Source organism: Fukomys damarensis, unplaced genomic scaffold, assembly GCF_012274545.1.
Source record: "Fukomys damarensis isolate Sample0158 unplaced genomic scaffold, DMR_v1.0_HiC HiC_scaffold_18, whole genome shotgun sequence".
NCBI classification, from domain to species: Eukaryota; Metazoa; Chordata; class Mammalia; order Rodentia; family Bathyergidae; genus Fukomys; species Fukomys damarensis.
The window spans coordinates 54,079,829-54,092,293 of record NW_022900930.1 but is presented as its reverse complement, the minus strand read 5'-3'; the positions used below and the strand labels follow the sequence as shown (position 1 = coordinate 54,092,293).

General features: G+C 51.9%; 1 protein-coding gene across 9 annotated transcripts in view; it reads left to right on the top strand.

The window, feature by feature from the left end:
• Positions 1-12,465, top strand: part of Dlgap2 (DLG associated protein 2) — a 437,601-nt gene that overhangs the window by 389,627 nt on the left and 35,509 nt on the right. For all 9 annotated transcript variants that reach the window (XM_010620360.3, XM_010620359.3, XM_010620357.3 and 6 more), the window contains 2 exons: positions 3,468-3,615; positions 6,627-6,846. In XM_010620360.3, the coding sequence (XP_010618662.1) occupies positions 3,468-3,615; positions 6,627-6,846 (368 nt within the window). The remainder of the gene's footprint in view (positions 1-3,467; positions 3,616-6,626; positions 6,847-12,465) is intronic.

The window sequence follows — 12,465 nt, the reverse complement described above, 5'->3', positions numbered from 1 at the left end:
TATATATATATATATGGGTGCTGTTCCTCTCAGAGCCCGCTGATAAAAATGATAAGATGTCCTTTATTTTTAGTGCGAAAGAAGCGTTTTCTTATATTGGTCCTTAGTATGACCTGCACAGTCTCTCCTCCTCCCTAAGGTGGCAGGCATAGGGGAATGTGCTTTTTTGTCCCTCTTGTTGAGTGTTTTTACATCAGTCTAACAGCTATGTCCAGAGACTTGCTTAAACATTATGCATTTTGTTATATAAATTGTTTTTATACTGATTGAAAGTTACAGATAAGATTTGTGAGCCCACAAGTCAGCCAACAATGCTGGAACAATTTGCAAATGGAAACAAAAAGCAGAATGTGAGAAAAACTATTCTTCTTGTTCCTGTGATGACTTTTTCACTCTTACAGCTTTCCAAAATTGGTTTCCCGTCTCATTCCATTTCAAATGACTCTCTAATGCAGGCAGCACTTTAAGGGCAAAAACTAGCACCAAAAATATTTTTGTATTATTCTAGAAAATGCTTAATGGTTTCCTTTTTACAGTTTCTGGAGCTACCACTAGTTCTGTGTAGAAAAATATTGTTCAGTCTCTGGCAACTGGGATGCCGAAGTGGGGCTGTCACCCGGTGGGCTGGAAGGCCACTCCAGAGTTCAGGGACTTCCAAGTGACCACACGGGGTCACCTTGGAGAGAGCATGGGACATGGCCCATGCTGTGTTGGAGGAGGAGCCCGGCTCGTCATTTTTGCCCTGGGAAGTGGCCCCCACAACTCTGAGTCCTGGTGCTCAGTTCAGGGCTGTGTTATGCGGGTAGCTGGCCTTCTTGGACACAAGGTTATAAAATTCTCAGCCATTCTACATCTTTAAAAAATTCTCCAGTAGCCAAAGAAGGCTAACGTGGGGGGTTTTAAACTATTTGATTTAACTGTTTTAAAAATACAGCCTCCGCATACCTCTGTTTCCTCATCCAAGGGTCTGTCCAAACTCAAGTCAGAGATATTCCAAGAACCAAGAAAGTTCAAAAAGCAAAACTTGGATGTCCTGTGCACTGAGCACTGTGCTGAGACTGAGACTGACAGGATGAGTGGCCTGCCGTGGCCTCCGCAGGGCTCAGATCCCCAGGCATCCAGCCACATCACTTGGACAATGCTGCATGGTGGCTTTCTCTGGCCTGAGCCGGTCCTGTCCCCTGAGCCATGCAGAGCAGCAGCCGTTCACCCTACACTTCCTCGCATTAGGTGTCCTTATATAAAGTACTCAGGGGCCGTGCACAAGACACCCACAAATGCTGTACCACTCTACAGGGATCTCCTCAGGGTCCTGGAGCCCCTTCCATGGGTACTGAAGGCTGGGCAGATGTGTCAACAAAAGACTGGACCTTGGTTCCTTGTGGAAACTGGCTCTATTCCACCATCTTGGGGTTACGCTGCCTGGGCTCAGGACAGAGCCAAGCTCCCCACCATCCACCCTGCAAGGGCTGGCCCAGCTTGGCCTCAGGAATGCTGAGAGACCTGCTTCTGTGGACTACTCTGAGGATTAACTGGCTGACTAGCCTCGCATGCTGTGGGTAACATGTCCTCCCTGTCATGAGTCTGCTTGAACGTGGCTCCATCCCTTGAAGGTGCCTGCCTTTGAGATAGAAGAGCTAGACGTCAGACTGCAAGCCCTGGGCCCAGGAGTGAGTGCTACCTGCCGGCCTTGCACCCGTGGTTTCAGGCTGTGCCTGAGAGCCCTGAGTACCCGGGACGGGGACATGAGTTCTTCCTTGTGCTTTGTGGAGCCTAGGAGCCAACCTCTGTTTACCACTGAATGATGGGGTGGAGGCATTATACAGAAGAGATACCTGCTCTGCTGGAAATGACACCCCAGCAAATCGGTAGGAATGCAAGTATGAAATCCAAGCTGTCCAAGAAATGGAAGGGGAAGGTAAAGGGTCCGTGCTATGGCAAAGGCAAATGTGACTCGCTGCAGCCACAGCATCCACTGGCTCACCTGACACTGCATGACACTCACGCACATGTGCGACGCAGCTGTGAGAAGCAATGTGCCCACTTGCCAGCCTTGGGGGCATCTCCTGGGGAGTTGCAGGAGCCCTGCAGACGTCTGCGTGCTGGAGCCTGGCAGCTCAGCGGCACACCCGGTGGCCAGGCCCTGTTGGTCAACCATGTTCTGCAGGGCCTAGGTGGGGTGGGCTGCAGTCACCAGGCCAGGGCACCCTGAGACGCACAGGTCCCTGTGCGGACCCTGCGAGGGGCTAGCGCAGTGCGGAGCCCCTTCCTTCCGTGTCCCCTATGCCTATCTTGCATCTCTCTTTCAAGTGGAGGGGAGGAAGGGAGAAGCTGAACTATGTCATAGACTTTCATGTAAAGAAGAGTCTCTGTTAACAGAGTGACTTTAAATGTGTAAGTCATCACTTCATGAACTTTAGACAGTACAATTGTTTCTCTGATTTTCCATTTGTAAAGTGAATCAGACCGGGCTATGGTGGCGCACACCTGTAATTCTAGCACTAAGAAGGCTGAGGCAGAAGAGTTGCTTCGAGTTCAAGGCCAGCCTGCACTACCTAGCAAGACCGTGTCTTGAAAAAATAAAGTAAATCATAGAAAACAAATTATACCTAGGACTTCCATAGAAAAGAAAGGGCATACTTTAATACCCAACAATGGAGTCGGAACTGTTCCCCTAGTAATTGTACACATTTTTGTAAATAGGCCTGTGTAATGATATTTAATGTTCCTTCATGATCCAGAACACGAGGATGGAAATTTCTGTCCATATTATTCCAGTTTTTGATAAAGTAAAATTGAGTTTTACTGAGTTATAAGAAGACTGCTAATAAAGCCCGAGGCACAAGGGCCTGGGGAGCCAGAGATCTGAGCTGGGCCTTGTGCCTGCCAGGGCCTTGTGGCCTCCCCGCATGCTAACATCCTACGGAGTCTCAAGATAGCAGACCGGAAACCCTTAATTTTTAAAGAATTTGGAATAAAATCGTCCTCATGACACTGCAGTAGACCTGTGTCCTGAGTCTGCTCTTTTTACTCATATTACATAATCTGCTCACCTTTTGCAGAAGTTAAACCTGAAGGGAACCTGTCATTGGTTCCATAGGTAAAGTCGCCAGAAAGCTGATGGGGTCTTTATGACTCCCCAAGCTTTTGGTTTGAAGTGGGGAGCCAAGCTCGCTGTTCTGCCATGCGAGCCATAGGCGTTTCTTCACTTCCATTTAATGTGCAGTGATCCAGATTTCACTACCTGACCACAACAGGTCAGGCTGCGAGGCAGCTTTGTGAGTAGCCTCCCTGTCACTTTGCTGGTGCTCCCACCTGCAGATGTGCATCTGAGAGCTTTGGCACAAGGCAGCCGGTGCACAGCAGAAAGGGTGGGTGGGGACACCCACTCTGCTGTTCTGGGACCTCGCCCGCCCCACCTTGCCTCTTGTTTACAGATGGCCTCTTCACTTTCTCTTTTCTTGTAGCCAGAGTTACCTGCAAGCTGCAAGCGAGGTGCCTGTCAGTCACATCTTGGACCCCACTGCCAACTACAACTCTCCGAAATTCCGCTCTCGGAACCAGAGCTACATGCGGGCCGTGAGCACCCTGAGCCAGGCCAGCTGCGTGAGCCAGGTGGGGATTCCTCTGAGTCCTGCAGGTCCGTCCTCTAGGAGGGGACGCCACAGCCTGCACCCCAGTCCACATCCCTGCTCGAAGGCCACATGTCCTGCCTGGTATTCACTGTGACTGATTGAAAACCTGTAGGCTCTGTAAGATTAACTTGTGACATTTAATACTGTCATTGTTACATCGATTTCCTGTGATAAGCCATGACTGATGCACCAGTTCCTCGGCCCATCCTCGTGATTTAGCAGCAGCTGTCTCCCTCCTCCAGAAAGTGGGGGCCGGGGAGAGTGTGTAGCCACAGTGGCTTCCACTGCATCCTCCAAGGGGGCCCAGGAACCCACAGGCAGAGCTGCAGGCAGGAGAGGCTCCATGGCAAGCACTTGTCCAGCCCGGCACAAAATAGAAAACAGAAGTGCTACAGCCTGCCATGGTGCTTGGTGTCAGCAGAGACTCAAGTCAGGCTTGCTCTGGCAGAGCTTTTTCCCTACCAGGCGCCAGAAGACCTTTACACAGATGTTCTCTTGCAAGGGTTTGGGGCCCACTCTGCACACCCTCCTGGAGCACAGTTAGCAGGGCAGCAAGGTCGGTGCCTAATGGATGTTGGCCATTATCAGGTAGAGAGCCTGAACACAGTGATGCTCAGTAATGCCACCTTGTTCGTTGCTGTGATGACAATAATGCAGAGTAATCGCCATCTGTAATTCAGTGACTTGCAGCCTCTGGCTGTGGATAGAGCTGAGAGCCAGTGGAGCTGGCCTGGGAGGGGAGTCTGTCTTGGCCACAGGCTTCTTACCCACTTGCAGTGGTCTCCATGTGGCAGATCCTGCCTGCCAGGAAGTTGTACTCAGCTTTTCCCTCTAAAGCCCTCTGGGTGGTTCCTAACTAATAGCTCAAAGATTTTATCACTTTTGTCTACCTAGATGCTGCTTTTCTCTTAGAAATGGGCTTACATTTCCATATGCAGCAAAGGAAATCCTATAGATCTTTTTTCCTAAGGATAAGGAAAGAGCCATTCCCATATCTGCAGACCAAGACTGTCTGGATTTAGTGCTCAGAGTCCGATTGTTGGTGAACTGGGCAGGAGGTCCCACCGTGTCCCCACCCACCACCCTGCAAACAGTAGTGAAGACAGCAGCAGCCACACCTTCCCTGAGACTAGACACTGTGGTCTGTTGACTCGCAGAGGAAACTGCCTCACACTGCTTGGTAAACCAAAAGTGGTCTCCAAAAACGACCCGTGGAAGTCTCACCTTTCCATACCTTTTCTACCTAGAAAGGTGATGCCTTTGTAAACAACAGCAAAGCAGACTAACTAGGTGCTGTAGGCTTACAATTTAGAACTCTAGGTCTTTCCTATTGCCGGTGCTATGCCATGACTTTAAATTGAACTCTTAAGTGAGCACTGTCCCTAGTCCTTTTTTTATTTTCATTGTGAGGCCGGGTCTTGCAGTCACTATGTTGCCCAGCCTGGGCTCAAACTTGAGATCTGCCTGCCTCACCTTCAGAGTGCTTGGGAGTTCAGGTGTGCACTACCACACCTAGTTGAATTCAATTTAATTGTGAAAAAATATGCAGTTACTTAAAGCGATCCTGTAAGCCTGCTTGTGGGCAGCTGTACCTTACCCAGGTCGCACTTGCAGTAACTCAGGGACCAGGAGCAGGCAGGGATCTCAGGTGACACTGGTGACCCCAGGTCAGGAACTCACTCAGGCCTGAGGTTCCCAGGGTGTGAGCTGTTAGGAGACCGCTCTCCAGGGCTCCGCTTTTCCTCCTATGTGGAATGAGGTTACCCCCTGCAGTCTGGGGACACCCGTCCCTCGGCCTCCCAGTCCTGCAGTGTCCTGGTGACCAGGCTGGGCCATGGCATCTCGCCCACACGTGCCTTGGGACACTGTCAGCATCTTAGTGCTCAGCCCCAAGGCACCCCAACTGCCCTCCTAGGGATGCTGGAGGAGCTGCAAGCACATCAGGCCCCGCTACTCCAGCAGCCTAGCTGGACTAGCAGCCCTGGCAGAAGAAGTGGGGGCCACGGCTTATCTCCATGTTTCTGGGAAAGCCCAGCAGGCAGTGGTACTGCAGCTCCAGCCACACACTCTCTCGGCCCCTCCTGAGCCCTGCATCCCTGACCTCTCCTGGGTGCAGCTGCAGGGTGGGCAGCTGACAGCACAATGGCTGGGCTGTGCGCAGCAGTCCTGGGGATGCTGTGACCAGCTCACAGCCAAAGCACCCAGAGTTCTGGCTGCAAAGCCCCTGTAATCCCTGGAGGAGGTGGAGAGGAGACAGTGGGTGCCCTGAGTGCCCCCTCCCATTGCCTACCCTGCACCCCCAGGAAGCCGAGCCCCTGGTAAACGCTGCCGTGCGTGCATGCAGGGCGGGGTCCCCCTTCTAGGGCTAGCACATCCTCGAGGGACACTGAAGACCAGGCTCCTTGGTGGCCCACACTGATATTTAAGTCAAAGGCTCCAAAAGTGTGGCTTTGACTGGTCAGCTATCAAAGGATGCCTCAAGTTTAAAAAAACAAAGCTGGGACTCAGAGGGTGCCTCTGCCTGGGGCAGCAGGAACGCCCATGCAGCTGTGCCCCTCACTGGTGGTTCTGGACTCCTGCTCAGATGGTAACAGGGACACCAGTGTCTGTGCCAAATTGTGTTTCCATGACAAGAAGACAGAACTAAAGCAGCCGTACTTTAAACACCTGCTCCATGCCCAGCCCCAGCAGTCATCTGAGCTGCAGGGGATGAGGCGCACGGGCTGTGGGGGCAGTGGAGAGTGGCTGTGAATACACCTGGCCAGGTGCCCGGGGATCTTCCTACACTGCCAGCCACCGTGGGTCTGTAGAAGATCACCAACCTGGAGACCTGGCCAGTCACCACTGTGCTGTGTGATAAACAGCCCAGTGTACTGTTCCCGATCTGGGCAGACTCCACTGCTGTTGAAAGCACATTGGTGCCCCCAGTTCTGCCAACGTGGCCCGGAACCTGCTGGGCCAATCCCAGTGTGCTATTGTTGGTCATTGTAGATGAGCGAGGCTGAGATGAACGGGCAGTTCGAGTCGGTGTGTGAGTCAGTCTTCAGCGAAGTGGAGTCCCAGGCCATGGATGCCCTGGACCTGCCGGGATGCTTCCGGACCAGGAGCCACAGCTACCTTCGAGCCATCCAAGCTGGCTATTCCCAAGATGACGAATGTATCCCCGTGATGACACCCTCCAACGTGACCTCCACCATCAGGTCCGCCGCAGGTAAAGAATGACCCCTTGAGCTCTGGTGGGAAACCCCCAGGTGCGCCGCGTCTCCCCGAGGGGTGCACCTTGCCACAGATGCCACTCCCACTCTCCACTTCCAGTCACCTGTCCAGGGCACTGCTTTCCGGTCATGTCTGCGGTGGTGACCAGAAGCATTTCTCTCACTGGTAACCTTTGTTTTCTCAGAATGAAAATCTGTAAATTGTCACGTCCTTTAAGATAACTCAATATCACTTTGTAAAGTTTTATATAGGAGAACAGAACTCAAGTGCTGGCATCGGGAAGGCAGCAGTGTTTTCAGTGTCACAGTGCAGTGGGTGCTGTGACACCCTCAGGGATGGGGACGTGCAGTGGCCCCACGGTGCGTGCATGGTGGCATCCGCCTCAGCCTCCACTACTCTGTCTGCAGATCCCTAACCGTGTCCCCTGTCCGCAGAGAGCATCTGCAGTTAGAGCCTGTGTGCTCAAGGGTCCATGTCACAGTTTCCTTTGATTTGTATGGAATACCACACCCATGCTGGGAAAATTTACCACCCAACTATATATCATTGCTGAGCATTTGACTGCACTGTTATTTTTTATATAACAGTGAATACACAGCCCGGAGCAGCCTGTGAAACTCTGAGCAGTAAAGTGTGCTGCACCACACGGGAGGGCAAAGCAGAGGCTGTGAAACGTCACTGTGTTGAAGGGTGCGGCCCCGAATGCTATGAGACAATGGAAGCTGCAGCTGTATCAAAGGGATTCAAGGACAGTTTGGGGCAGGAAGAGAGTGAAGCCCGGGGAGGTGCAGGCGTGGTGCAGGGGTGCCTGGGCTGCAGGGCAGGGCCCACTGCGACCCAGCCGCTGGTGCCATACCACAGCAAGGTCTGAGCTCAAGAGGGAAACACTTCCTGGGGGAGCCTGTGGATGGGTGACCAGGCCAAAGCCTGCTCCCAAGGCGCCTCTGGGAGATCGGGCTCTGGCTTTTCCAGCTAGGTTTGAAGTGTTCCCCAGTAATGGCATCAGTGACTCGTCTAAGGGCGACTGTGGGTCCTCGGCGCCCTCCCTCTGTGGCACAGTGGCTCCAGGGCAGAGATCTTCATGACACTCTGGCCCCTAAGCCCAGGGCCTTGGGAGCTGCAAGGAGGATCCTGGCACTGTGTCCTCTCATGACTATAGGAAAGAAGAGGGCAGAGCCCAGGGCTCAGCCCATGCCGCAGTGTGTGCAAGGGCCAGGGAGTGCAGCATGGGGCCCATGTGCATTGTGGAGCTGGGGACCACTCCTGCTCCGCCCCAAAGTGAGAAAGAGGAGGGACCTCCACTGAGAGATTCGGGGAAGGGGTAGACCCCCCCAACACTGGGGTCAGGGTGCATGCATGTCAGGTGTTTATTGGGTGTCTCTGGGGTACAGGAATCCTGAGTGCTTTGCTGGTCTTCAGAAATATTCTGAAGCTGTAATTCCCTAGTAGGACTGACACTATGGAGAGAGTGGAAACAAGACAGGTTCCACAGATAATGTGGGAGCTGGGGAAGAACTTGGGCTGACGTTCTGATTTAGGTACACAGATGGTGCATGGTGATAATGTGCCAATGCTCCTACTCAGAGCCTCCCTGGCTTGTAGACTCCTTTTCTGGTCAAACTTTCCTCTGGCCTGGTGGAAGACATCAGCATCACAGGACCAAAATGGTCTGAGTCAAGCAGGCAGAACCACAGAGAGTGCAAGGGGTCGGCCATGCCTGGCTCAGCACATAAAAGCCAGCGGGGACTGACCTGGTTACCCCTAGGCTTCTTCACGCCAAATACCACCAGTTATGTGCAGTCTTTCCCTATCAGATAGGATGTATGTGATATGCAAAATGGCTTCCTCAATAAGATTATGAAAAATACCAAATAAGTTAAAAACTTTTATCTGGAAATCAAAAGTGGAGAAAAACTACGAAAATGCCAAATCACCATGATAGCGGAACACCAGCCCTGATTCAGAGCTTCCTTCAGGGAGCAAGTAGACTCCAGTGCTTTTATCCTGAATACTTGTTACTTTGTAAATTCCTGCACCAGTACTACTGTTTTGTAGCTATTTTTTGTTGTTCTGTGTTTAAATGTATGCAAGCACATGTAGGAAAAGAGAAGGAGATTGTTTTGGCAAATTGATTTTTCTTTTATGGTTCTAAAACAGGCTTTTGAAAATAAATAGAAACAAATATTTTCAAAAGCATCCCAAGGTCTTGCAAGCTCAAAGTCATTGGTGTTGGTGTGAAGAATAAGATTCGCTTAAAAATACTCTTTATGCAGCCTTGGAAAATAAAAGCATTGTTGGATTCTCCTGCCCTGGTGAACAGGTAAATAAGACCTCTAATGCTCCTATAGCAAGTTAAGTTCATGCAGGAGAGATCTGTCAGGGGCTCAGGTGTGCCTCTGCCTCTGCTGCAGTGAGCAGGCACTGTCTGGGGGACTGGTTCTGCCCGTGGTCCCTAGGCAGGGTGACCCGCTCTGCGTCCCTGTCCCCCACTCCCAGAACTGTGGAGAGCAGCTCCTACTGAGTAGCGTCCTCTCCTCCAGTGCAGTGGCTTTGTGAACATCTAAGTTTCATTGCACACTTGGTTTCTTCCTCGTCTGTGAAATGATCTGTCCGGCAGATTTTCCTGTCTAAATATGCATTCACACGATTTCTCTGAGGAAGGGATATTATGGAGACTGTGAGAGAAATGGTATAAATTAGGGTGTGGTGATTTTCCTCTGGGTCAGAAACTCAGCAGATGTCACGGCGGATTCCAGAAGTCACCAGACAGGCAGAGCCACTCCAAGGCCCAGGAAGCCCCACAGCTCTGCTCCCATGCACTCGTATTTCAGCAGTAACTTGGGGCTCCGCTTCCAGCGTGACTGTCTGCTAACGCAGAGGAGGGTCTGTGTTCCAGTGCTTTAAATATCAGAGAGAGGATAAACATTTCCGATTCTGTGCTTCTGTTTCCGTCTGCAAACTCTTACTTCTTCGTTGGCCTGTCTTGATTTGAAGAAAAGCAACTGTATTTAGCCCTTCCAGTTCTAATCTTCAGGAAATGAAAGACAAACTTCAAATGGCATTATGTTTTATTGGGGAGCCAGTTTCCTTCATCAGCACCTGGGAAGGTACCGCCAAGGGCTGGGGACTGAACATGCTGCCTCGGGGCCCTTTAGGTGACCTGCTGAGATCAAGCCAGGTGACCCAGTCATCAGTGTACAAATTTATGTGAACAGGTAGGGGATTTTTGTTTTTGTTTTTGTTTTTTTAGTTTTTTGAGACAGGGTCTCACTATGTAGTTGAGACTGACCTGGAACTCACTATGTAGACCAGGCTGGTCTCAAACTCACAGTGATCCTCCTGCCTCAGCCTCCTGAGTGCTGGGATTACAGGCACACGCCACCATACCCAACCCAGGTAGGGGATGTTTTCAAAACTTGAAAAAGTAGAGTTTAAGTAAAAAATGAAATAGGAGTCAGGCAGGCTGTTCATAAAATGTTTTAGCCAATTGAGCAAAGTTGATTTGAAGTCACAACTGAAGGACACATCAGGCTGCTGGGGGCTGGGGATTCAGCTGAGTGGCACCGTTCCTGAGAGGTCCTGAGTTCGATTCCCAGTACCAAAAAAATTAAGGAGAAAAAACAGCTGTTGGCCACCAGGGCACAATTGATGGGCTAAAAGGAAAGCTGGCTGCTGAGCTAGCCCTGTGCCCCAGGATGAGAGAAGTGTCCCCAGTTAGGAGGAGTACCCCAGATGGCAGGGACAGGGCAGTGACAGACCTCAGCCAAAGTTCCTCTGGCAAAGTGGACAGCATTCTGAGTCCCCACTGTGTGGCCTCTCTGTGGAGGAGCAGTGAGGACCCGCCCACCGGGGTCCAGGGCTAGGTCCCAGTTTGTCACTGTGGGGCTCTGGACACCCATTATATCCTAGCAGGCAGCAGCTGAGCTGTGACTTTATGGGGACTCTCTTGCAGGGACGACTCTTGGGATGTCTGTCTTTGGGGCTGCAGTCAGATCCCAGGCAAAGATCCACTCCTCCCTTCTGGAGACAGTGGCCTTGAGTGCTTCCTGCATCACCGCCCTCTGACTCTGGCCCTCTTGTCTCGCTGATCCAGGGCTGTAAAACCACATTGGGCCACTCCGTAGCCCAGCACCCTCTCCCCGGGAGTCCCACAGTATCTCTTGTGACTAAAAGTAGCAAAGTCCCAGGTTCTGGGGATGAGGAAGTGGCAGAGGGTCATACTGTCCACTGTGACACTGTTGTCCACCAATCATGAGTGAGGATCGGGAGTGGGCAATAGTGAGTGCCGATGCCTCAGATTCTGGGTATAGAGACTTGCTGCAGTCTCTGCGTGAGCTAAGCCAACCCTATCTGGATAAGTCCAGATTTACCCTGATGACATGGACTGAAATTCAGTTGCAGCTGCTGACCCTGTGAGGCAGCAGAGGTCCACACCATGAAATCCAGGTCTTTAGGACATTCTCTAAGCCAGGCCTCCTGCCCCACACGGCGCAGAAAATCCACTTCAAGTCAAGAATGGAACAGCTTTGTGCCAACAGCAATCCACAGACACGCCAGAGCCTCCGGGTTCTCCACACTGGGTCACTTGGTTCTTCACTGGCGCTGCAACCCAGGTGGTTTCCAGAGCCCAGGAGCCTCTGCCAAGCAGCCCAGGTCAGGTCCATAAACTCCCTCACCTGCGCATGGAGTTCAGAGAACACAGGACTCAGCCCGGATGCCGCTCCATCGCAGATCAGGCCACAGTGGTGTCCTGCAGTCAGGCTGCTTGTCACCAGGGCTGCAGAAACAGGGAGCAGAGGGCTCAGGGAGCCTGGGATCTTGAGATGGAAGGCCAGTGTCCAACACCAGGGAAGCCAGTGCAACCCAGGCATCCATAGGACAGAACCACAGCCACACCTGCAGCGCCAGGGGATAGCTCCACCCCAGGAGGCAGCTGTGTGGAGCATATGGATGTGCCTCAGAGCCACCAGGCTTAAGCCACCCTCGAGCCACAAACCCCAGAGATGCCCCAACTTTGTGATCCCAGGGGACCCCAACCTGGAGTCCACGGCCCCCTAAAGGCCCAACACTCCATGATCCCCAGACGCCCAGACTTCAGTGGGGCAGATGTGCTTCTTCATTTCCCCTGGCTCTGAGCTTCAGTTTGGTTTCCTTAGGGTGTAGACAGCAAAATGCACTCAGATGCAGAGCCACGGCTCCTCGGCAGTGAGACCCAGAGGGCTTCTCTGAAGGTGCTGGCAGCCGCATACCACACTCACCATGAGGTCCACTTGCAGTGGGAACAGAGGTGTGCTGTTCCTCAGTCTGGGATTCTTCCTGACCACAGATGGCACCTCCTCTCCAGCCTCCAGGCCTCTGGTCTCCAGGCTGCTCTCCAGGGCTGCACTCCAGACTGCGCCAGCACAGAGTCCCCCTCCTATGCCCTCACCCTGGGTGAGGATCTGATCCCAGCCCTCTGGGGACGTGAATATGCAGGAATCCAGTAGTCATTATTTTCCACGTTCATATACACATAGGTACCACTGGAATTTTTAATATCTTCATAATTGTACTTCAGTGTCACTGGTTTTCTTATAGCCTCTTTTTTTTTTTTTTTTTTTTTTTTTTTTTAAAA